At 31.5% G+C, this 26,282-nt stretch overlaps 1 protein-coding gene across 24 annotated transcripts in view; it reads left to right on the forward strand.

Moving 5' to 3' along the window:
• The window catches only part of LOC145276958 (casein kinase I-like), a 464,141-nt gene that overhangs the window by 210,086 nt on the left and 227,773 nt on the right, over positions 1-26,282 (forward strand). For all 24 annotated transcript variants that reach the window (XR_013868064.1, XR_013868063.1, XM_080128500.1 and 21 more), the window contains exon 3: positions 3,807-3,876. Coding sequence is in view for 22 of the 24 variants with exons in the window: in XM_080128500.1 (XP_079984626.1) it covers positions 3,807-3,876 (70 nt within the window). In the remaining 2 variants the exon portion in view is untranslated. The remainder of the gene's footprint in view (positions 1-3,806; positions 3,877-26,282) is intronic.

Consider the following 26,282-nt stretch of genomic DNA (forward strand, 5'->3'; position numbering starts at 1 on the left):
ACTTTTATTTTTGCTATATATATTTTTTAACTAAATATTTTATCAAATGGTCTTTTTATATTCCATGATTTCAACAAAAGTGTGTGTGTATAAAGTTGACCATTTTCTCCCTCTGACATTGATATTAAAAGCCTACTTTTTCTATTTAAAAATTATTAAAGTGAACTTAATATACTCAGTTATGGATATGCGAACGACTATAATTAATTAATTTGCATATTTCTTAAAAAGTGAAAATTAATTACTTGTTCATTTTTTATGGTTTCTTACTAGATGATTGGTTTTATTTAACTATTACACTTAATTCTATTTATACATAGTTTTTAAATTCCCTGCATAATTGTGAAGAATTTAAGGTTTTAGCATACTGATATGTTTATATGACCCTGTTGGTTTTTTGCGTGAAAAGTCTTTACCAAACTCTCATTTTAATATTTGGTCTACAAAGTTGAAATTTGATATATAAGGTATTTGGACAAGTAGCACACTTTTAATCTGGGTTTTAGCCGGTAAAATAGTTGCTAAGGGGTCGGAATTGAAAAAACAAAACAAAATAACTACACCGACTTTCACCTGGCGTAAGTCAGTGATACATGTTTTTTTTTTCCTACGCAAGTGTTAATAAAGTGGTTGAACGTCATTTTTTGCAGTTCCTCATATGTATGGATTTAGGTCGTATGCAACGGATAAGGTTGGAGAGATATGTTTTGGTTTCAATTCTAACTGATGTCATACAAGACAATTCTTTTTTAATCACTACTATATATTAGGTCGAATATAATATTTAAGCATATTTTTCTACCGGTTAAGGCCGGGCTGCCTGCTAGTGTGTGTGTTTATTAGATGTCTGCAATATCGTGACAAAGATGTTGTTGAAAGCATTTTGATCTGTGTTGACTTTACACTGTTAAAAAACAGAAGGCTAAAGATCAGAAACCGTACACAATTGAGTACATGCAATTTAAAAAAGATAGTTTTTCTTACTTTATAGTTCAATATAATTATCTGTTACTGTTATTTACTGACTCGCCCAAGCTACCCCTTCCCAACTCTATTGCCAGAAACATATTAATCTTATCTGGTAAAGCCCCCCCCCCTTCCCTCCTATCATCAGCATCGAATTATAGTAAGTCCACTACACGTGTGTTCTATTTTTAATTCAGTTAACTTGATTTTTTTTTCTTCTTCATACAAACTGCCAATTCTGCTGCAAGAATTGTTAATCTTTTCTGTGCTTAGTTGATTTTTTAGAATTGCCTTAAGTCCATTTCTAAGTTTGTCTAAGTCTATATAATACTTGGACTTCTTATGCATAGCAAATAATGGATAGTGATCATTGGCCATGTACGTGAAGATGGGGATTTCTCTAGTGTTTAACATTATTCTCCTCTCTAGATATATAAGGATTGAAGTTAAAGATATCTAGATGAGATAGCCAAAACTACATTCCTCTTTATTAGTATCATTATTATTATCATCATCATTGTTTTGCTGGCATCTGCCAGTCTAGAAGACTATTAGGTTGTGCCTGTAGAGGTTGTTGAACAGTCTTCTGTGGCTGAATAAACCACAGAAGACTGATCATTATCATCAGGAATATTCTCCGACACGTGTCAAATTAGGTGCAGTTTTGTCAGAAAGTTTGGGATTTGAGTGAACTACAAAAAAGTCACTGTATAATATAAACTAGAAAAAATGGCATGCATATATTTAATATTTTTGTTAGTATTAAATTCAGAAAATAAAATCACTGAATATAAAGTAATGTGTTGGTTACAGACATAATAAAGTAATAATTAAATGAAATAAATTCAGAAGATTAAACAAAATAGAATACGTAGAAATACCCCCCCCCCCCGTCTCGTCGCGGGGGGGGGGGCGTCTGATTCTTAAAGCATATGGAAGTAGTTTAATTGAAAAAGTAAACTGTGGTGAGGTAAAAAGAAAAGTTACATAACAAAGACGATTACTATGGGAAAGGTTACCCCCCTCCCCCCCTCATTCCGTTGGTCATTTATCACATTCACTCTTACATGTGCCTGCTAGCTGATTAACAGGCAGGAGAAACTGAGCCGTTTTCTTTTTTATTTCTACTTATTTTCTCAATAGTGAATCGCTTTTAAATTAAGAAGAAATTGAAATAGATATGTGCTGTGTGTGCATGCATATATGTATGTATATATATATATATATATATATATATATATATATATATATATAAGATCTGCTGTTATTTTTTAAATGGTATTTTTTGCTACCTTAGTGATGAATTATCTGCCCTTTGTTTTGGATACATAAATGAATCACCTCTTTTATTGACGGGATGTTTTTTTTAAATATTTCTTTTTAAATATTTTTATGTACATAGATAGAAGTTACTCATGGACACGTGTGTTTCTAGCCATCAGCGGTCGTCAGCATGGCTAAACATTTTAATAAGGTTTGAACACCTGATTACACAATCTGTACTTTAGTATTTTACCACTTAGCCATAAAGCCTTGTAAAATTTTATGCGTGATTTTTATTGCTTTTAAATAGAAAATCTGTCATTTTTTTTAAAAGGAGCGGTGCATTTATATATACAAAACAAAGGGCAGGTAACTCCGTCATTGCTAAGATAGCAAAATTAAATACAAACAGCATTTCAAAACTATTAATATCACTAAAAAAATAACTTATATTCTATTTAAAGGCGATAAAAATAGTGCATGAAATTTGATAAGGTTTCGTGGCTCAGTGATAAAACTTCAGACTATGGATTGTGTAGTCATGAGTTCAAACCTTGCTAAAAAAAAAAAAAAGAAGAAAACAAAACTGTAGCGATGCTGATAACGGTTGAAAGCTGGAAACATGTTCATGGATAACTTTTATGCACATAAAAATATTTATAAATTTTTCGTATGTCTAGAGATTGAGTGAAAGAATATAAACAAACTTGAAATTTTTTAGCTAACATTTTTTTAGATTCTGGTGTTTGAGTAAAAAGTATTTGATTTTACTCTGAACTGGACATGAATGGTAAAAAATTAAATTTAAAAATTTTTTTTAATTAATAAGGCATGAGTTTAAGCATAAGTTATAAGTCAAGTTATTGATTTTTCTAGAATATCTTGTTTTGTATTTGAAATTTACTCTGTATCTCTTTACTGTTCAAAACAAAGGTTTTATTTTGTCTTAGTAGTATCTTGTATGGCATAAATCACATTGACACAATAATTCTTGTTAAATCACCCAAGTTAAGCAACTTTGAGCCTGATCAATACTAGATGAGTGACCATTTAGGAATACCAGATGCTGTATGTAGCAGGACGTCAACACTTCCTGCAGGAACTGTAAAAACCTTACATTGTCATCTCTCTTACATGTGATTGGAAACTGCTTGTGAATATTTCTTTTACACTTCCTCCTGTAGAGGAAGCAGGTTTAACTCGCCTAGGGTGAATGCCACTGGCATATTGACATGCATAGTATGACACCACATTTATCTGCAGGTTAATTAAGAGCGTTAATATAATGATATAAAAGAATTAGATTATATCAAGTTATCATTCAGTAAATTTCTATGTAAATTTTCATTTACTAAATCTTATGAAATGTTTTTATTTTTTTAGAATAAACTTGCATTAAAAAGTTGTTTATTTGAAAAAATTCAAGTGATATAAAATTTTAGAATTGTGCAACAATTTAATTCGCCCAGCTTCAACTTGTCTGTAGTAGTGATTTTTAAATCTTATCATTAATGAAGTAATTTTTATTAAAGTGATGCAAAATACTAATATGGTTGTATGTTTATTTTATTTTTCAGGAACCGATGAAATCAAGAGCACCACAATTACATTTGGAATATAGGTTTTATAAACAACTTGGTCAAGCAGGTAAGCGTCTATAGATGAACATTGTTGAAGAAAATTGTCACAGAGAAATTATTGGTTCAGAAACATTAAATATAAATTCCCAATTATAATAGATACTTTTTACAGGTTTCAAAATGAAATGAATGCAAATATTGATCAGGAGAAATTATTGTTTCAGAAAGATTAAATATAATTGCTTAATTTATAATGTTTTTTTTTCCTTGACAAAAACTTAAATACTTCAAAAGCAAGACATACTCAAAAGAAAAAAAGAAGAAAAAAAAAAGACAAATGTATATGCAACTGATTTGTTTTCATTTAGTGTAAGATAATTAATTAGTATCACATGGGTGACCATTTGGGACTTCCAGGTACTGTATGTGCTCTTTGTTTATCTCTGCATTGTTTACAATCATCCTGGACTTCTCCTTGCCATTGGACTCGAGCAGTGCCGATTCAGGTGTGGTTGGAGGATTGCACAACCCTTGCCACATAATTACACGCAACTGCCCCTACAGGGAGTATCCTTTGTCTTTCGAGACTGAACGGAGGCACTGATATAATTAATGAATTGTTTGCTATTTTTGAAAGCAGATAAAATCGCTGATATAGAAAAAATATTAGATATAATTGTAAATGAGTTACTTATGATATATGAGAAATAATGAAGATGCATGTTTGTTGTAACACATTTTTGAATAGAAAATCGTTTTGTTTAACCATGAAAGAAGCCTTATGAGACGGATGCTGGTAGCTATGCATCCTGTATCGGACATATCAAAATCTAAAAAGAGCATGAAAAATTTTTACCCATGCATTCCAAGAACTCGAGTCGAGCTTTTCATTAAAAACAAAAAAGAACATTGCAAGACATTCAGAACATCCATCAAAAATGTGAGCCCCCTCCCATTTTCTCCTTACTGTAAAGATAGTCAATCTGAATGATTTAATTTTGTGACAAGGATCAGGGAAATACATTTCTTGGTATACATGCATCTGTAAACAAGGATCTTCAGATCAGAACCTCTTTCTCAACAGATCAGGATGTTATCGGAATATCAAGAGAAGCTTCAACCATTCTGAAATTCTGATCATGTGATCACTTCTGCTTCAAATTTTTGTGTTCCAATATTCAATAAATTAAAAAGCTATCAACATCACTGTTTACGAGAAAATTTCTTAAGAAATCAAATTTTCTCCATCTTTATTTCTATATGAATAAAATTATCACTATTTGCTATTAGTATGTACATTTGCTGCTGATTAGCAAGATGATGGCTGTTGTAATTTACATTGCTGCTGCCAACAAAGATGGCTTACTTTTGAAAGTATACCATGCAGGATAAAGTATTTTCTTTAAGAAATTAAATCGAGTCAACTTTTATTGTTCTTAACAACAGTAACCAATATTCAACAAGAGAAAAAGGTTAATCAGAATCAAATATTTATAAGACAAAATCTATTGATAACAAAAGTTGAGAAATAGACCAGTTTTACTTACATAGATGGTACATGTAACATTTCTTTTTGTGTTAAATTATTGGATGAATTAAATAGAATGCAATGAGTAGGTTTTTAAAATTGGTTCAGTTAATGTGAAGGATCTAATTTTAGAACAATTCGTAAAAATTGTAATAATAGTAAGAAGTATTTAAGCCTTTAGTAAGAGTACACATAAACAAGGCCGATAGCCATTAGTCGTGAGCTCTCGTGTAATGAATGAATGCGTGAATGTAAGATTGACATGAAATTCTTAAAGATAAACTAAAATGACCGAAAAATGGGCTGATATGACTTAAATAAATAAAAAGTAAATGCCTTAGAATGACTTTAATGAACTTAAGGATGAATTGAATGACCTTAAGAATGACTTGAATGCTTAAAAAATAACTGGAATCCTTCAAAAACAACTTGAATGATCTGGAGAATGACTTGAATGGCGTTGATACTGACTGGTTGTAAAGTGGGTGATCATTTTACATTAAATTAATACAGAAAAGTTATCTCCCACTTTATATCACAAAGTTATAAACAGCATGTAGTAAGAACAGATATTACATTTTGATCTTGGCCAAAAGTCCAAGAAAAGCTTAAAAAGCTCAGAACAGCATCTATTAACAACAGACTTTTGATCTTAACCAAAAAGGCCAAGCACAAAAGTGTTATGGACAGACCGACAGACTGACCGACGGAGTGACTTATAGAGTTGCTTGGACGCGACTAAAAATTGAAATTGTTTAAAATATCTCCATGGCTTAAAAAGAAAAAGCTTTAATCTTTAAAATTTAAAACTCTATAAATTAAGGAAGTTATGAGTAATTTTGTGATATTTTGATATTTTTCTCTTTACGACCATATGCATTTCATCACATCTGTTACAATACCTTTTCAATAAAATTGTCATATCTTTGTTAAAGCATAAGATTTTAACAAATTAAATTTGCCGTATTGAATATTTTCAGAAATTAATGTGTTCCAAGTAATCTGCAGGAAATGGCCGTAAATATGCTGCAATACCTTAAAAATACCATGTAGTCATTAAAAAAGGGAGAAAACTCTGTTTAACACTTTCTGCTAAATCCCACTCCTGTCTCCTTAAAATGAGATTCCAGGGTTTTACTAAAAATGTACAAACAAAATTATGCTCGATCAATGGATGACTGACTGCTCCTGCTGTTTGTCATATAGAAACATATAAAGTTGGTTGAATCAGCAGGAGCCGAATCGGATATTTACTTGTGCCGGATTTTGGTCGTACATAACGAGGTTTACTAAAAATGTATAGCTAAATAATGTGTGATTATTTGCCCCTGTTGCTGTTTTGCTATTAAAGCAACTTCGACCTGAACGAACTACTGGGTTTATCAGCGCAAAATATTGTAAAATCTGAATTTACTCACAAGTTTCAGTTGGAGCTTATTTTTGGCAAATATATTTTTAGTTTCAAATAAAAAGTATTTACAAAAAATATTTTTATAGATATTCTTTCTTAAGGCAGATAGTAAATAGATACATAAGTATTTATTTACATAATGAACTCTTTAAAAACTGAAACAATTTTTTTTCCCCCCAATTCTATGTGCCAATTTTGTTTTTTGTTTTTCGTTAAAAATCTTTGTAAAAAAAAAAAACAAGTTTAATTTTGATTAGTCGTGCCTTTATTATTACTACTTATGCACAACTAAAAAATAAACACGATTTCATGCATGTCTAATTAATTCCTAAAAGACTGAGACAATTATTTGGCACATTGTATTGGAAAAAATAGTTCTCGGTTGTTGAGGGTTCAAGTCAAAGCAACGTCAACAGTTTCAAGTTTAATTTAAAAAACAGACAAAAAACAAGCAATAGTTGAGAATAATGGTACTTTTTACAAAGATTTTCTAGTATTACATTATCATTGTTACAAAATTCAAATTTTAAAGAAAAAAAGGTCACTTGTAAAATTTAATTTGCCAAAAAAAAAAAAAAAAAAAAAAAAAAAAACCCCAACTCTCTGACAGTTGTGACCAACAAAATTTGTTGTTTTTTATTTCTATAATAAAGAAATAACTTTTTTTTTTTTTTTTTTTTTTTTCACAAAGATGATAAAAAAAAAAAAAGTGGCATATTGGGTTGAAAAAAGTCTTTGTCTTTAATAATAATCGTGATCAAGTCATTTTATTGTTTATTTTAAGAACTTTTTTTTTTGTGTTAACAGACTCACTGGATCGGCCATGTAAGAGGGAACATTTAATAAAAATCAGGAGTTTTCTTTTAGTAAATATCTTTTTAGGTATGGACTTAAAAAGATATTTGCCAAAAATAACCTCTAGAAACTTCTGAGTAAATTTGTTTTGTTTATTATAAGATTGTTTTACAATATTTTATGATCTCAGTCGATTGTCTGTGTCAAAGTTGCTTTAATCAGCAACAGTGGCAATTAGTCATACATTGATCATACATAAGTTTTAGTTTTACATATTTAGCAAAACCGTGTTGGAAAACTTGATAGGAAAAAGGTGGGGGGACGAATGATTAGGCGCTTCTACACTATAACAAAATTTTGTAGTCGGAAAATCGAGTTTTCAGATGAAAAAACAATGGTTTCTGATGTTTTTTTTTTTTTTTTTTTTTGTCAATTCTAATAAATTACAATGTTAGCTTCCAAATTATGCAATCGAAATTACCTGAATATTACTGAATTATTAAAAAAAACAACTTTCATCATGTTAGCAGGTGAAAAATGCAGCCATCTTGATTTTATAAAAAAGATCGAAACGGAAAATTATCTCCCTTTTGAACTCTCCTGTGTCTTATATAAGCAAATACGATTGTTTTTTTTTCAAATTCTATTTTCTATAATAAATAATTTTCTATCGTATTTTCGTAATCATCTTAAAGATATGAGGAATACATAGATACCATTGTTTTCATATGAAATTCAGTTTTATGATTTCCGAAATTTCTCTTTGATAGTGTTGAAGCGTCAATGATTATTTTAGAATGAAAGATGAGGTTTTCATATGAATTTAATGTGAAATAGTCCCTCATCTTTGACCCATAAACCATTTTCTTTCCGTGGATTTTTTTTTTTTCATAAAGAAGTAAATTTTTCTTTAACTGCAATTCCACACTCCCCATCAAAATGCCGATCTCTACAGGTTTTCGGGTATGCTGTAAACGAATTTAACAGTTAAATTTTGGGCAGACAAGTGGTTTTCCGGATATTAAAGCATACATTATCCAATGTAATTCCTCATGTATTCCCCGGCTGCCATGTTTTTTCCTCAACTGTGCAAGTACTAATGCGCATGTTTGTAAGCAAACCAAACAATCTTTTCTACACAGTCAACATATCAAATTTCTTTTTTCCTCAACTTATAAAAACAGATACAATTTTTGCACTTTAAAGTGACATTTCTTCCTTGATAATTTTTTTTTATCAGGACAAAATATTTCATCTAATAAAAAGTGACCTTTTTTATCATTTTTTTTTTTATTTTGTTCACAAAAGAAGTCATTCTAAACAGGCGATCTTTTTTCCTTCAATTCTGTTTTCCTTCAAATTTTATTTATCTGCAAATAGTCAAACATAACTACCATGTACTTCAAGACAATAGCAGATTTCATGCAAGAAGAAAAGAAAGAGTAGAACTTTCCTACAACTTCATGGTTTCTTAGCTAAAAATGTGATTTGTCTCAAGTGTCAAACATGTTCGTATCAGGAGGATAACTGTATGTAGCGATGCACAAGTTACTGTGTAGATAAAAAGAAATTACTTTTTCTTCAGTGTCGGTGATGCAAAGGGAACACTCATCGAAAAAACATGTCATGTTGGAAGTTGATTTTATTTGTTAACCATTTTCTGAGCCACCTATAGAATCAAAAGACCTTGATGGATAATGTGAATATTTCCAGCTGTTTAAAACTATTGACTTGCAGTTTTTATGTGTAGAATCTGCGGAAATTGGTTGCAAAACCAAGACCCAATAGGAGGTGAAGGGATTGAGGTGGCAATCAACAAATATTTTAATATTCGGAAAATTACTTGTCTGCTCCAAATTTAAATGTAATATTAGTTTTCAGCATACCCAAAAACCAACAGAAGTTGTCAATGTAATGGTGAATATTGAGTTGCAGTTAAAGTAAAACTTTACAACCGATTATGTATAGTTTTAAAGTTTTTTGATTTTCCACCCAGACATAGGGTAAGTGGTAGGCTTAATGAATTTTTTTTTTTTTTTTTTTTTTTTTTTTAAGGTGGAAGGGTTTTTTAAATGTAGGGTTATGCAAGTTATTTTATTTTTAAGGTAAGAGTAGAGGCTCATCAGATTGAGTGCTGGTAGTATGGTTGGGGGAAGGTATTTTTAGGAGGTGAACTTGTCACTTGAACCTAGTGTTAGTAGTAGGTTAAGTAATTATTTTTTTCTGCTTGAAAAATATCAAAGGAATTTTGAGAGCTAGCTGCTCTAAAAGACAAGAATGGCCTGGAAATGTGGGATCATTTTACATTAAACTTGAATACAAAACTGATACCTTCACTTTAAATGTTTTTTTTTTTTTGTTTGCTGTTAGTGTTGACATGTAATCCTCAAAAAAAAAAAAAAAAAAGGAATCTTATTTTTTTTTTTTTAATTGGCAACTAGAAAATCATTTGTAAACTCTTAAATCTAAGAAAATGGATATTTCTCATAAGAGATACTATTTTATGAATGAATCTTCACATGTGGCATTACCATTTTTTTGCTAATGATTTTATTTGAAGAATACATTTCTTTTTCAAATTAGAATATCCTGCAAATATGGCCTGTAACATTGCCAGTTTTGTTTACAGCTGCTGTTATTACTACTACTACTACTACTACTACTACTATTACTACTACTATTACTACTACTACTACAGTCAACCGAACAGAAACAATGAATACAACTTATGTTGAAGGAGTCTCTTTTACATAGAAAAAAAAAACAAAAAAAAAAAAAACTGGTTGATGTTATTTTGTACCTCCAGCAGGATTAAAGGCTTCATTTCTAACTGTTTTCCAAATTTCATGATAAAATTCCTTATAGAGTAGTGGTAACAAACATTTAAAAAGTACCCCCTCATCCTGTTCACAAATTGCGGGCCTATTAGCTGTGTTAACATTTTTATCACTTGATTAAAACCATTCAAATATATCATTAATTAGGTCATCTGGCGTTGGTCAGTTGTAAAATACATTTTATTATATTTTAATTCATGCAGATTTTGTATTTATTATTATAAAGCAAATGCTCTTATTATTATATTGTACCCCATATATCATAGTGATTTCAAAAGTTTAATAAACTATTACTTGGGTGCTATCAGCTAGAATCAAAATCAAAACATATAGCTTTCCAACCTTATTCGTTACCGTCTGACTTCAATCAATACACATTCAAAAACCTTTAAAAAAAAAAATTGTTGAAGATATAAATGTATATTTGCACACACATAGAAGTAACATTTAATTGACTTATTCCTGCCAAGTCTAAATTTTTTTCAATTTTGACCGCATATCAACCATTTTTACCGGTTGAAGACAAAACCGAATTTGTTCCACAGATCCAAATACCTTGTATTTCAAATTTCAAGTCTGTAAACTAAAAATTGACAGGAGTTTGGTAGAAACTGTTTCTCAAACCAACAAGGCCATTTTATACAGCATGGAACAATAAAATTGTTGCCCTAGAAAAGACATGATTCCATTTAATGAAAACCAGTTCACTTTTATTGTTGCAGGCCATCTACAAGTTGGCCAGTTGTGTACAAATCCCAAGAGCAATAGGAGCCTTCTATCATGTCTGAAAGTGACACTATGTTCAACGAGCAAGATTGGAGATGCACTGCTGTACAACTCGTGCTTTCTACCGATCCAAGTTATGACAACAGGACCATTGTCAGTAACCTTAAAATACAAATCCGGATGGTTTAACACTTGAGGGCAAAGCTCAACGAAGTTTCTGGCCACAGTTATGGTCTTTGGTGTGGTTTCAAGTGAGGACCACATCATGCCACCTCACATCTTCAAAGTCGGCTTGAAAATCAACACCAAAGTTTACCTGGATGTTCTGAAGAGTGTGGTGATCCCCTGATGCAATCAGGTGGTTGCTGGCAGACCCTGGGTGTAGCAGCAGGATTTGGTGCCGGGCCACATGTCCAAAGAAACTAAGGTTTGGTTTCAGAAGGAGTTCTACGACTCTACTACAGAATCAAGTTACCTGAATTGATATTTTCAATAAAAGTTTTTAAATAAAACTGTAGTGATGACTACAAATTTATTGTTCCACCATATATATATATATATATATATATATATATCCATGTCAAAGTATATTATTTTCTGAACAAAAAAAGGGGTATTTTTAAGATTCTATGTATTTTCTGTTTAAAATATGACTATCCCCCCCCCCCCAAAAAAAAGAAAAACAAAAACTTCTGATCTAGAGTCTTTTTATGGTTAATAAGTATTGCAACCTTAAGCATTGGTATGATAGCATGTGTTTATGTACGTTTTTGAAGTTTTTAGATACTTATTTGTACAGATAACTGGGTGCCTTGCGGGCCCCAGGCTGAACTTTTAAGAGATCTCGGAGTAGTAGGGGACCCCAGAGGTAGTGCGTTATGGCCCACCAATTTGTGGACATGACCTGGCACACTACCAATCCCTACCCCACTGTCTTGTGGGTTCCCTTGGTTGGGCGAAGACTAGCGGAACCAACCCCAAAATCAAACACAACTGCCTTGTGGGTCTTATCACAGCAAAAGGCTAAGAGATGGGAACTCTGACTTCAAATCCTACTGCTGTCTTGCAGTTTTCATTAAAAAGCTATGAAACCTCATCCAGAAAGAAAAGGCATAGTAGCGGACACGATAGGGCAACTGTTTACCTCAATAAGATTACTTTTGGCTAGAAACTGCGGCCTCCTCTGCTGCCAGTTGTCACGGGTTTGCTCCACTGGACATGAGCATTGGATGTTCAGAGGGTGTCTATTTGATGCGCAACAGATACTGCACCTAAACTGCGTAAGCAAGTTTAGAGCCAAGGTGGAAAGTCTTGTGGTGATGGAGTGAGACAACACCAACACTGAGGGATAAAGCCCTGAGGCCCGGCTAGTCATTGTCAAGACTGACGGACTGCATGATGATGATGACGACAGGGCTAAAACAAAGGATATTTCACAGAAATAACATTTTTTGCAAAAATAAAGCATTTGTTATTAGTTCACTGTATACTTGACATTAAGATTGTTTATTATGCAAATACAGTATTGTTCTTTTAACTTTTGTCCATATATCTGATTACAATGTATCTTTTATTTTATGTAGGTAGTATATTTGAAGTTAAAGAGTCCCTGATTAAATTAAGAGTTTCTGTTTAGTACTAGCCATAATCTATCAAGATTTCATAGTTAATCTGATGTAGTGAGTCTTGAAAGAAAACAGATTCTTCAGAATGTTAAGTCAGAATTGGATTTTTTTAAATCTCTAAAGAATCGACAGTTTGAATATTATAAACCGGAGTTGGGTCATGACCTTCGTAAAACATTCTAACTCTTTATTCAGCTTTGATTCTATTTGAAAATTCTTGTATAACTGGGAAAAAAAAAAAAAAAAAAAATTATTTTTAAGGATAATTTAAGATAATGGAATTTATGTGAATTACAAAGTAAAATAATGTTTCCAGTGTGTATGAACATGCAATGTAAATTGCATGGTCAAATAAAGCGATTGAGAAGTTACACTGAAAAAGGCCACTCTTTCTTGAAATTTATGAAGAGTTACCTCTATCTCTATTATATAAAAGGAACTTTGTGTGTGTGAGTTCGTTCCCTATGAACTCCAAAATTGCTTGGCCAACTTAAAAAAAAAAAAAAAAAAAAATTTTTTTTTATTAAAATGTACTTTATGTATCTGGCAGTGTCTTTAGATTGTTTTTGTATCAAAATTTCTTCGATGTGCATTGATAAAAAATCCAAGGAAAGAAAGAACAGGCGATTTTAACACCTTATACAGCCTAACATCACAAGTGCATTTGAGAAGTTTTATTACCACACAAGCTGAAAGGCTTGGCATATATGATCAACGGTAGGTTCTTTGATATAACAGTGGCGTGTTCGAAATACATGTTTCTGTTTACAGCAAATTGAACCATGATATTCTATTTTAAATTGAAATTCAAGCTGTTATATATTTTATAAAATCCAGTTGGTTCTAGTGTAATGTAGACTACGATGTATTATGGACTGTCACTGCGGGGAGGCATGTAAGACTTCATCCCTGTGCGCTGCGGTGGGTCCTCAAGATAATCAATTTGATTGAAAAATGGGCAATTTCACAGATTTCGATGACAATAAAAATGTGGAAGTGTGAAACTTTGGTTGATCGTTATTCAATCCCGGGCAATGTCACATCTCCCTGCTAGTTAAACTATAAAGTGGTTGAATCAACATGCACTAAAAACAGGGCAATAGAATTAGATAGCTGAAAAATGGATGATTTGGTCAGTAAGATAGATGTTGGATGTCACAGCTAATTAGAAAATGAAGATGAAATTCAACCCCAGCGTCCCAGAAGTAAAATGTGTTAGCATGTATTTTATCTCCTTTAAATTATATAAGAAGCCTTTTGGAAACAACCATTGATTGACTTGGCTTTAGTATAATAATAGATTATAGATTGTTCAATAGTTATCAGTTACTGATTGTGAAAATGACTTGCTAATGGTTTATTTTTTGTATATTAATAATAAAAAAATGATTATGGTGGCATTGTGAGCCAAAGTAAACACAAGAAAAATTATATCATTATTGACAGTAATTAATATTGTTGATCAATTATGTTTTGATCAATCAGTTCAGCATTGGATCAAGTTCCATATCACAACACGATTGATGAGTACAGCAAAGTATTAGTGTACACCATATTGTTTTTAGTAAGATACAATTTTTACTCATGAATCCAAAATAAACTGGAATTAAATTTACAAGTAAACTGAAATTTGTATCTATAGAAAATTAGTTGGAAATATGAAATTATTTGTATATTTTGTAAAAATTAAGTTTCTAAAATTCTGTACATATTTTTGTTCTCTTGAATCTTGACTATTGTTGTGGTAATGGATGCGGCACTTACCTTAGCTCAGTTGAGCCAGCTCTTTCCAACAAATTCACCATGTCCTGAACACTGGCTGATCAGCACGCAGATTCAAGGTTGCTTCTGTTATTTGCAGTTCCAGCGATAAACCCCATAAAGGTGAGGGCCCAGAATCAGTTCAGCATCCTGCTTTACTGTCTTGAGCTAAGTTTTTTGAGTTGATCATTGCAACATTTCTACCAGCCTCATGGTAGAGCTGGATCTGGATCAAAGACTTCATGGATGAAATCACCTGCATGTCGTTAAAGGCTGTGGCCAAATCAATGATAGTGTCTGGTAAGGAGATATTTTTGGAGGGAGTGAATCCTGCCATGAGTGCGAATTGTGTTGTTGGGAATAAACTGTTGCCAACAGACACGGAGGATATGGCATAGGCAGTGATGGTAGCATACCTCCAGTTTGTGTAGGTCACTTAACCGCACAAGCCAAGTCTCACATCCATAAAGGAGAATAGTATGGACGAGTACCTGGTAAATACTGATTGTGGTGTTGAGCCTTATTTCATTTTGCGATCAAAACTGTGATCAAAGTCAATAGAAGGCAGTATGAGCATTGCTGATGCAGTTGAGGATGTCTTTCTCCATTTGGCTGATTGACTTCTTCAAGGGTTTCTATGTTATGAACGGTTGTTTTTCATTTGGAAAAAGGCCTGCTGTCAGTAACTTTGTCTTGTTGGCATTTATTTTCATTCCAATCTTTGAGGTGTACAGTTGCATGTTGTCAATGGCTGATTGAATGTCAGTGAAGCTTTCACCCAATATAGAAGTATCATCAACATAGTCAAGATTTGGTATTTGTAGACCACGATTTACTGTTACACCATGAAAGTTGGCAAGGCATTCAATGTTATCCAGTTGATGGTGTAATTAAAGAGTGTAGGCAAGAGAATACATCTTTGTTGGATGCCAGAATGAATGTCAAAGAAGTATGACTCTTGAGCATACATGTGGACTTTAGTGTGAGTGGACAGATAGACTTTGATTAGGTCAAGCAGTTTTGGAAGTAGGCCATGTACATGCATGATCTAAAGGGCTCCATGGTCAAGTCAAATCCAACGGTGAAATCAATGAAGCAGATGATAGTTTTTGCTGGTAACTCCAGTGATGCTCAAGTATTCTTCGGAGAGTGAAAATTTGATACTGACCAAATTTTCACTCTCTGAAGAATAATTGAGTATTGTCTTTCAACAAAACAGGTTTATTAAAAAAAAAAAAAAAAAATCCAGATTGATATAATTTCTGTTAATAATGTTGCCATAGTTAGCGAGTGCTACTTTCCTTTATTGATCTGTTATTTACTAATCATCAGGGATATGTGTCTTGAGTAGTGTTTTGTTCTTGTAATAGAAAAAAAAATCCTAAAATGGATGGCAAAAGAAATAAATGTAATAAAGAAAAGAAAATTAATGTTTGCGAATATTAAAATTGCCCCAAGAAAAAATTGGCAGCAGCAATCCAGTCAGAGAAGCTTTGAATTGTAAAGAATTTCCGGTAAATAATTGTATAGAAGCAGTGTAATGCCTTTTTTTATGTAAAGACGAAAAGCTATGACTAAAAAATTCAAAGAGATTCTATGATTCTGGTATCTGATTGATTCATTCTTATCACCTCTGGCTATAAATATAATCGGCCAGATCTTTGTGATCATACACAACACAATTAAGCCAAAAATATTTCAACAAGATGATTGGTCTAATGGCAGTGATGTGGACTAAGGAATTGACTCTGCTTAGTTCAAATCCTGTTAGTTGCAAACTAATATTGTTTAAGCATGACCCCCCCCCCCTCCGATAAAAAAAAGTATAACCAGCGTTATAATAGGTATTGTGGTCTAGCATTAAATAATCCCAAAAGGTTAGATATGCCTAAAAACAGACGAACCAAATAATTGATTCAAAATAAATCTAAAACTGCTCAATTGTTAGCTAAAATTTGTTTAGGAAGAAAAAAAAAATATTCTGTTAACATTTGATAAACATATTGTAGAAGGTTATTTGTTCTTAACCATGTATACAACAAACTTTAAACATAGATAAAATAAATTAAGATAAAACGTAAAATTATTTTAGATTTTTGCTTTCAGAAGATCATAGGTTATCCACAGAAGTCCTCTGCCTAATCTGAATTTGACCTTTCCTTTTTGTCTTCCTGTCGTTTCAGTTGATTCCCTATTTCTTTAATTGCACTTCAGTTTTGCATCTTCAACTTTTGTTACATAATGAATTAGTAGAGTCTCTCTAACTATTAAGAATGTGCTGATCCAGTAACCTTGTGCTAGTTTGTGGAGTGGGGTTGTGTGTATATATAAAGGTTTGCAACCTACGAAGGGGGGGGGTGGAGAGAAAGAAAAATATCCCTTTTAGTCATCTGGAAAGAAAAAGCTGCAGTTGGGTGAGGATGAACCAGAGACGATGAGGAAGAAATAACCTGTGCATGCACAAGGACCCTCAGATGGTCTTTATTTTGCACAGACAAAGACATTGGAAGTATCATTCCTGCCTCATTTGAAATGTGTCTGCTGAAGTAAGTCATCAATAGGAAGTAGATGATAAAATCGAAGCCATCATTGTTTTGTGAGTGGTAGTCGCTTTGTTTTCTTTTTTTTTTTTTCTAATTTATTTTTATACGAAAATAGCAGCAATATGTAATACTTTGGTCATCGTCTTTCTTCTCACTTGTGACTTCAAATAGAAAATGGGGGAGGATGAATGTTGCTCCCCTGAATAAACACCCCCACTTTCTTTGATATGTCTCTATTGCTCTTCGATAAACACCTATCTTGTGACTTGTATCATATAATGTTCAACATCTGTCTAGCTGGTGTTGAATCTGAAATTGTTTATATCAAACCAGGCTTCCCATTTTGTTTTACTATCTTTCATAAGCAATATCGCTTGCTGCCATTTTGGATCAGAAATAGTGCTGTTTAGATTTGTGTAACCTGTATCTAATTACACACTATTATTTTGTAGACCCTCTTCCACACAATCCTGATCAGTATTAAATGGGTGACCATTTTCTGAATACTATATATCGTAAGCAAAAACACTTTATCTAGGTGTATAAACAGATAACACTCTTACTAGTAAATATAACTGGTGACAGACTAGCATCCTGTCACAGGAGTGGTTCAGACCGTCTCTTCTGCTTAATTGTATATAACAGAAAGAGTTCTCTTTTGTCATGCTTCAATCACTTTCAGGATTCCATTCTGTTGGCGATTTATCTTTCCTGACAAACTATTATAAAGACGTTTTTCAATATCTCATGGAATTATATTTTTTCTTTTTTTTTTTTTTCCATTAAAAGAATTGTGTAAAAACCCAAAATAAATGCTAATTAAATTTTCTGATGGTAAATGGAGATTTTCTCAAGCAAAATAAACATTTTTCTCGCAACACTAAAGAAACCTGATGTTTAAAATCTTCTGATGGAATATCATGCATTTTCTCTTAATTCCCAGCTGATATATTTAGTCCATTGCTTTCTTCAATTAGTCTAATTAGAAAATATACTCATTGGAAGCATTTGTTTCTTTAGAAAAGTCTCTGAGGAGAATTCTCTTTTCCAGCACCTTGTTATTGCAATGCCATTCATCCTGGTTGGTTTGAGCCGGTTTCTTTGTTGGCCAGCAATACATCATGGTGGCCCATGCACATTGATCATGAGCAATCTGACATGAGATGCATAACCATTGCAATTCTAGCGTTTTCAAAAGCTAACTACCTGTGGATCTGAGGGTTCAGTCAAATCTTTTTTAATGATTGTCACTTATGTCCTCGACTACATAATGATGCAGTTGGGGGGTGGGATTACATCTCGAGTAAATTTCCCTTATTGGCGACAAACAACATAGATCAGGTGAGAAAATATCAGACTGCAGATCTAAAGGCCCTATTTTTGCGGAAAGATTAACATTATGAATTAGTAATCTCTTTAGATGAAGATTAATCACTGATTAGTGGTAGTTTCACTTTTTTCATTGTGGTCATGGGTTTGAATCCTGTCATAGCCACATTAATGAGCTATAGTGATGGTGAAACACACGTTTTTCTCCACAAATTTGATCTGGATAAAACTCCCACTGATCTTGGAATATTTTTTGGGGTAAATTACAAACTTTTTAAACAATTCATATGAAAGGGATGCATATATATTTTATAATCGAATGAAGTATGTTACAATATTTTTAATCAATATCTAGCATACTTTCCCTTTTAAGTTTTCAAGGGTTCGATAATAAAACCATATTAGATTCACTTCAAATGTTGGATTAAATAAAAGAATATATTGCTTATAAAAGAAACCCAGGTTAAAACTAAACCGTTTTAAGGTTTTGGGAACGGTTAAGATTTGATTTTATCTTCACCAAGGACAAATTGTCTCTTTTGGTACAGTGAAGCTATATATTTAAAAATAAATCTCCCAAATAAAATATTTTTGTTTTACACACTTAATCTCTGAGTTTAAGCATAGCCAATCTAGAATCGATGTTTAAATGTAAAAGAGTCTTTGTTTAATAAAAGATTTAATGTGGATTTTCTTTCTCTCATGTATGCTCAGATACTTTAATACTACTACCCCCCCCCTCTTCCCACTCTTTTTTCGGAAATTGTTGTTCTGGAATCCTGCATCAGTTTATTGATTCCCTTTTATGTACAATACCTTTATTTGATTTTGACTTAAAAAAATTATTAGTTTTTTTTCTTGACTCTAGTACTTGACTACATACACACTATTACTTTTTAAGATTTAAAAAAAAAAATCTTTAATTTTCAATAATTTAAATCGTCTTGAAGGTGAGACGTTTTTATTCTAAAATCTTGTCTTAGAGAATGATTTATTTTTTTCTAATGCACTGATATTGACAAAATAAAGAACAACTTTTTGCAATGTAAATTAGGAGTCTATGGATTATTTATAATTTGTGCAATTTTGTTTTCTGCCAATCTCTTTCCAAATCTAATTATGGAGTTTACAAAAACTTGATATTAAAAAAAAAAAAAAAATTTATTTAGCTCTGTAGAATACGAGGCCACAAGCATAATGGTTCCTAAAGTATAATTTTCTACATAATAGTAATGGTTTGCACCTAATTAACCATTACCCCACATTCACAAATTTTCCAAATTTATATGGGCTTCGTCTATGACTCGTCAGCGTGGCTGAATCTAACGAGATTCGAAATTGGGACTCCATGGAAAGAAGCCTAAACCTTTATCACTAGGCTATCTTGCGCGACTGTTGAATATATCATGATTTACGTAGATGTTATTTTTTATTTTTTTTATTTTTTTTTTGTTTTGCAATACTTTTTGAATGAATTCAATTATTTATACAAAAGTGCATTTTTACCTAAATGCGAGTTGGGAATAATTTATAAAGTAAAATTTAATGGATATCATGATTCTGAACTATATCTACTAGTGAGTCTGTTAGTCCCATATATGAATTAAATAAATCAATTTTACAAACTATTTATCCATTAAATATCCACTTAAATATGTAGGTGCAATACAGGGTGTCAGAAAGATTAGTTAATTTCAAAGGTTAATAAAAAAAAAAAAATCTGATGATAAAAGAAAAACTATTTATAACAAGTATTTAGTTGCCTTTGTGGTTAGTGTTTTTGACAATTTTTACTTAAACCGATACAATATTGGTGTAGTTTTGAAGTCTCTCGCTAAGGTTTACCACAACCTCTTGTAATATCGCATTAAATTGCATTATCTTCCTGAGTCCTTGCTATCTCTAGTTGGTGATTAGCTTTGACTCGTGTTTTTATATAAGAACAATAGGAATGGTAAATTTCGAAATACCTTGGCATAAAGAGTCTATTCTATCCCCCCAACTAATTGTTTGTATTCCCTTATTGAATAAATGAACCAATCTATATTTACCAATATATAGTCTTTATGAATTCATTTACCATTCCTATTGTTCTCCTATATACACTCCAATTGATACTTGTCGAGCTTTATATTGTCCTGATAAGTCTCCTCCTATAGAATTGAGCTCACTCTTTTCTTCTAACGCACTAAGCTATATATATATATATATATATATATAACATAAGGGGCTAAATTTGGGAAACGGAGCGGCCACCCATTCACTGCTTGTAGTGAATGTTATGACCAGAATCCAGAAACATTTATGGAGAATTCCAAGTTAATGCTGAGATATGTGATAAAATATGATTTTGTTGGAGCCATACATAATCTAGATTATGAGGGATGAGTAATTTGAGTTCACAATTGTGGTCTGTTGCAACAGATTCCTCTTAAAACAAAAAATGTTGAAATCACGTATTTCACACCAGATAGCAACTTTTGTGCTGTAGAGTTTGTAGGTGCTATTGACTGACCAGTAAGAAAAAAATGTTAAAAATTAACACATAAACTGATATTATTAATGATTTAACGTGAAACATCTATTTTTCTGATGTTCTAGTCATTCCTATTTGCAAGCCATACTTGTTTGACTTTGTATCTTGCAATTACTTTGAGAAAAACTATGAAAAGAATAGAGAACTATAATAAAAAGAAATGATCGATAATTTCTCACCAGATTATTTGGCAAACATCCTGCAATCAGTAAGAGTTTTGCTCCTTTTTAGTGACAGTGAAACATACTTATTTCTTGTACTTAAGTGAACAGTGTTCAATGGACACAATTTCTTAGCTGTTCAATTCTCAATGGTTTGGGAAATCTACTCTTCCCTCGAGTTATTTTTGGGTAAAATAGCTGTGATAATAACAATAGTATGAATGTGCGTGGATATATATATATATATATATATATATATATATATATATATATATATAGTAGATGTATCCGAGACTCGTTGGGTTACAACTACTATTTACTCTTTGATTTCATTTGTAAATATAAACCGACATTTCTTTTAACTAAGTTTGGTTGTATAACTAAAAATTAGTCTTTACTTATATACTACTACTACTACTACTACTACTACTATATAGAAATATTATTCTTTCTTATTATATGGAAGTAAATAGATTTATTATTTTGCAATCTGATTTATATATGTGTTTGTGGTGTGTAGACATATGCATGTAAATAACATGACAACACCAAAAAGTCACTCTTTGTTTAAATGCTCAAAAACAAAGAAATATTAGAGAATGGCTGAAATAATGTAGTGAGAGAGAGGAAAGGTGACAGAAGTACATTAGAACAATTGAAACAATGTTTTTTCAAACATAAGGCAATCCCAACACTATGGTATATTTTAGCATTTAGTTTGTATTAAAGCCTTAGGGAAACAAACGTTGACTAATTCACATTTTGTATGATAATAATTTATCATTCTTATATATAATTTTTATAAATATTATTTTTACATACAAACGCTAGCCTTTCATGCTTATGCAATCAGTGTAGGGAGTGATATTTACTGCCACTTGAAGGATTCAAAGCTAGTCACAGTCACCTTTTGACTCTGTATTCAATCAAAAAAGAATTAAGTTCTGTATATAATACTAATGCAAGTGGACAAATACAGAAAGCTAGTCAGAAAGTATTCAACAGCAGATGCCAGAACATTACATTATGCTAAGATTGACAGCTTATAACTCTCTTAAAGAGTTCCTAATCCTAGTTACAGAAGGCTTAAAATAATGTTTTTGTAAATAGATATTAACTATTTTATTTACCTAGAGGCACTAGTGTTCGATACTTATACATTCATCGGTGTATGAAATGATAATTACTGCCGGTTGAAGGATTCAAACCAAAGCACAAAGTCACCTTTGACCCTAGAACCTGTTATATATATATATATATATATATATATATATATATATATATATATATATATAAAGCTCTATTTCCTATCTTAGTTGTATTGAGCTTTTTATTTCGTGGGGATTACTATATAAATATTTATATTTATTAAGTTTACAGAACCTATTGGATTCTAAACTTAACATTTACTGACTGTTTATATATATATATATATATATATATATATATATTACACACATGCACAGATTTTCCACAACTTAATGAAAGAGCCTCAACTAATGACTGCATAATAAATAATCTTGGTATCAAAATGAGTCTTTCAATGAATATAGAAAAATTATTGCTTTGAAAATTTGTAGTTTTCAAGATTGATATCGGATCATTTTGAATTTAAATTTAATTCTTTCAAAATCCAATGCGATGATCTATAACTGTTGATATTCTGATTTTCGATGTGATAAGAATCATTTAAAATTACCTTCCCTCACATGAAAAATGATTAAAATCAGTTTAGTCACGGCTATATCTGGGTGGCCGTGGTTTAGTGTTAACTGAGAGTCATTGCTTTTGTTCACATTTGTCAGATATATAAGATTCAATTCTATTTGTATATTAATTTTATTAATTTAGCCTGAAAATTATGCAGGATTTGTTGAACTTGATGTAAATTTCACTGTTTTTGTGTATAGGTGCTTAGTCGGTTTAAACTATCTTAATAATATTGATGCTGGATACTGAAACCGAGGTACAACGTTAAACAATACTTCAACTACAATTTCAGTGCCGCCCAACTCTACTTTTCACTAGACTTGCTATAAAAGATATACATTTTCGTATTACTCATTGTCCCAAATATATCAAGCAAGCTATCAGTTTCGAGTAATTCATGTATAGAGTCCTATTTTGTTGAATACCATCACAGTACATTTATGTTAAATCAATATACATTTCTTACACTTGTATTTTCTTGTATACACATATGTCATCGACTCCATTTCTGTGTGTATGTATGTGTGTGTAGTTCATTCCCTGTCAACAAGACCATAATAGATTTATTTTCACAACTTTAGTACACTTATAGGTTTCCTTGGCACTTAGGTTAAAGTGTTCTGAAGATATGATCCTTTGGCTGCTCTCAAAATTAAGCTGTATCAACAAGGTATTGTCAGGGAATCTTATTTTCATTTATTTCTTTTTACATTAAACTCTCTCTCTCATAATGAACTTTTTACCATGACTCATTTCACTACTTAAGATTATTTTTTTGTAAATAGAATTTATAAAAGGTATGTGTTTGTACTTTATGCTATTGTTTTTGATTTAAATAAACAATTAATATTAAATTAAAAGAAAAATGTAAGTGTAGTTGCGAGAAAGACACATTAGAAGTACTTACACAATTTTATTAATGTAGACATGTTAATTAAAAAAAAAATTAAGTTAATATCTCTGTTGCTTTTGCAATCACAAGGCTTTGTAGCTGAAACATGTATGCACACTTGTAACCATGTTTACATGAATATTTATACTTTAATAAATCTAGAATTTGATCTATGAATTGTCGTTTTCATTTTAAAAACTAAGATATTGATTTTTAAACTGTTTCCTTTTTTTTTTTTTTTTTTTTTTTATAAAGTTCACATATGTCGAAGGTCATATCTCCTAAGCCATTTGACCTCATCATCTAAAATAGATATCCTGGAGATCTATTTATTATATGGAAAAATGCGCGCATGAAAAGTAATATTAAGATTTTATTAAACCTGGAAAAGTAAAGGACAAGAAATTCAACCTGGAAAAGTAAAGAACAAGATAGTCTAGTAAAGTAAAAATAAGAATTTTTTAGACTTAAAATATTGCAGCTAAAAATAAAATTTGAATATTGATAAATATTTTTTTTATTATTTGCATATGTTGTTGTTTATTGTTGAGTTAGAAATGGTGTCAGTCGCTGGATTGAACTTATTTCCCCCCTATTATTTGCATATATTTATGTAGTGAAAATTGTTTGAATAAAATTAATTCATTAATTAGTTAGTTAGTAGATGGAATTAATAATTTTATAATTTACATAAAAATTAATAATTTTATATCATAATTAGGATCATTTAATTCTTTCTAACTCAACAATAAACAACAACATATGCAAATAATAAATAAAATATTTATCAATATTCAAATTTTATTTTTAGCTGCAATATTTTAAGTCTAAAAAATTCTTAATTTTTACTTTACTAGACTATCTTGTTCTTTACTTTTCCAGGTTGAATTTCTTGTCCTTTACTTTTCCAGGTTTAATAAAATCTTAAGAATATTACTTTTCATGCGCGCATTTTTCCATATAATCCATGCTTTTTCCAGGCATTGCTATTGTATTAATATATAAATTTATAATATTTATTAATGATTGTCAAAAAAAATTTGCTCTCAAACACACATTTATGCAATATTTATCATTCAATCACAGTAGTTCCGAGCCAAGGTCTCTACCGAGACTGCGGTTCATGAATTCGTGATCTGTATAGGGCGTAAACTAACAAAAAAGAAGATAGCACTCGGTGTCTTTTTAGATATCGTTGGAGCTTTTGACAACATACCCTTCAGTAGTATGTTCAAGTCGCTACGAGAACTCAATGTGCCACCAGTACTCATCCGATGGATTGAGTATATGGTGAGGCACAGAACAGTTCAAGTAGAACTACTGAGGGCAACTCTTAAAAGGGAAGTAGTTAAATGAAACCCCCAAAGTGGGATTTTATCACCTTTACTATGGAACTGTATGCTGAATCCTCTTTTAAAGGAGTTTAAAAATAGGAATATTTATGCCCAGGCTGCTGCTGATGATATCGCAGTGCTGGTCGCGGGTTCAAAAGCATCATTGGTCAGACGCATTGCCAAAATGGGACTACATTTTTCATCAAATGTGATAACGAAAAATTTGAGTTCATTCAAAGAATATGTATATCATAGAAATCACTAATATTTTTAATCGATAAATTCACCATTTTTTGCTATAAAATCATAAGGAGAGTTAAAAAAAATATTAGTTATTAAAAAAAAAGTTCGGTTTTTTAATTATAAAAAAAAACGATACACAGGATTGAACCTAAAATCTTTCCACCAACCCCCGGTACTCTAACCGTTACGCTAACATGTCATATTGGCAAAATCGCAGTAAAAAATATTTATATACAAAAAAAAGTTATGCAAATTAAAAAAAAGCGTTAGTCACTTATGTACTTACTCCTGTTTGTGAACCCACATATTTTGTTGTAACTTTTTTTCTACTGAACCAATTTTCGAATTTTTTTTTTCAAAATGTAGCTAATGAGGTGTTCTATCCAACTATATAACCTGTTTGAAATTTGGTTGCGAACGGAATTAGTGGTGGGGGTTTTAATGTGTCCCGATTCATTCAATTTCGGACTTAAGCATATATTCAACCACGGTAGTGGTTGAATGATAAATGTACTAATTTAGTTTGACCCTTGTTGATTTGGCATAGAACAACGAGTCAATTTTTTTTTTTTTTTTTACATGGGGGATCATCACTTATCAAGGCCCGGAAGCCACTTGAGGACAAGGGTTATTTTGTGTACAATAATCAATGGGATAATATCGTAGTAATAGTTGGTATTGGAAATTTGATAAATCGTCTTGCTTAAGGGAGCGATTAATCAGGAATTTGTTTATGTTGGACTTGAAGACGTCCAAGTTGTAGTCAGGTGGGAAACAGGCAAACTGAAGAGAATTCCACAGGCGTGGAATTCTCAGAAAAAAGCTATGTTCATGGAATCTACGTTTTGATTCAGGCACAGTGGGGGAAATTACTGACAGTGGTTTTAGCTAGACGGGTGTTTATCATGAAGGATTGGCGAGGGGGGACCAGAGATTGGAACTCGGACGAGCACTTGCCATGGAAATAATGATAAAACAAAGACAGTCTGTCTTTGTTTTTGTTCTGTCTTCGCAATGTCTCTTCTGTGGGAGAGAGGTTGCA

Source organism: Euprymna scolopes, chromosome 5 (assembly GCF_053919585.1).
Source record: "Euprymna scolopes isolate OS-2025 chromosome 5, ASM5391958v1, whole genome shotgun sequence".
NCBI lineage: Eukaryota > Metazoa > Mollusca > Cephalopoda > Sepiida > Sepiolidae > Euprymna > Euprymna scolopes.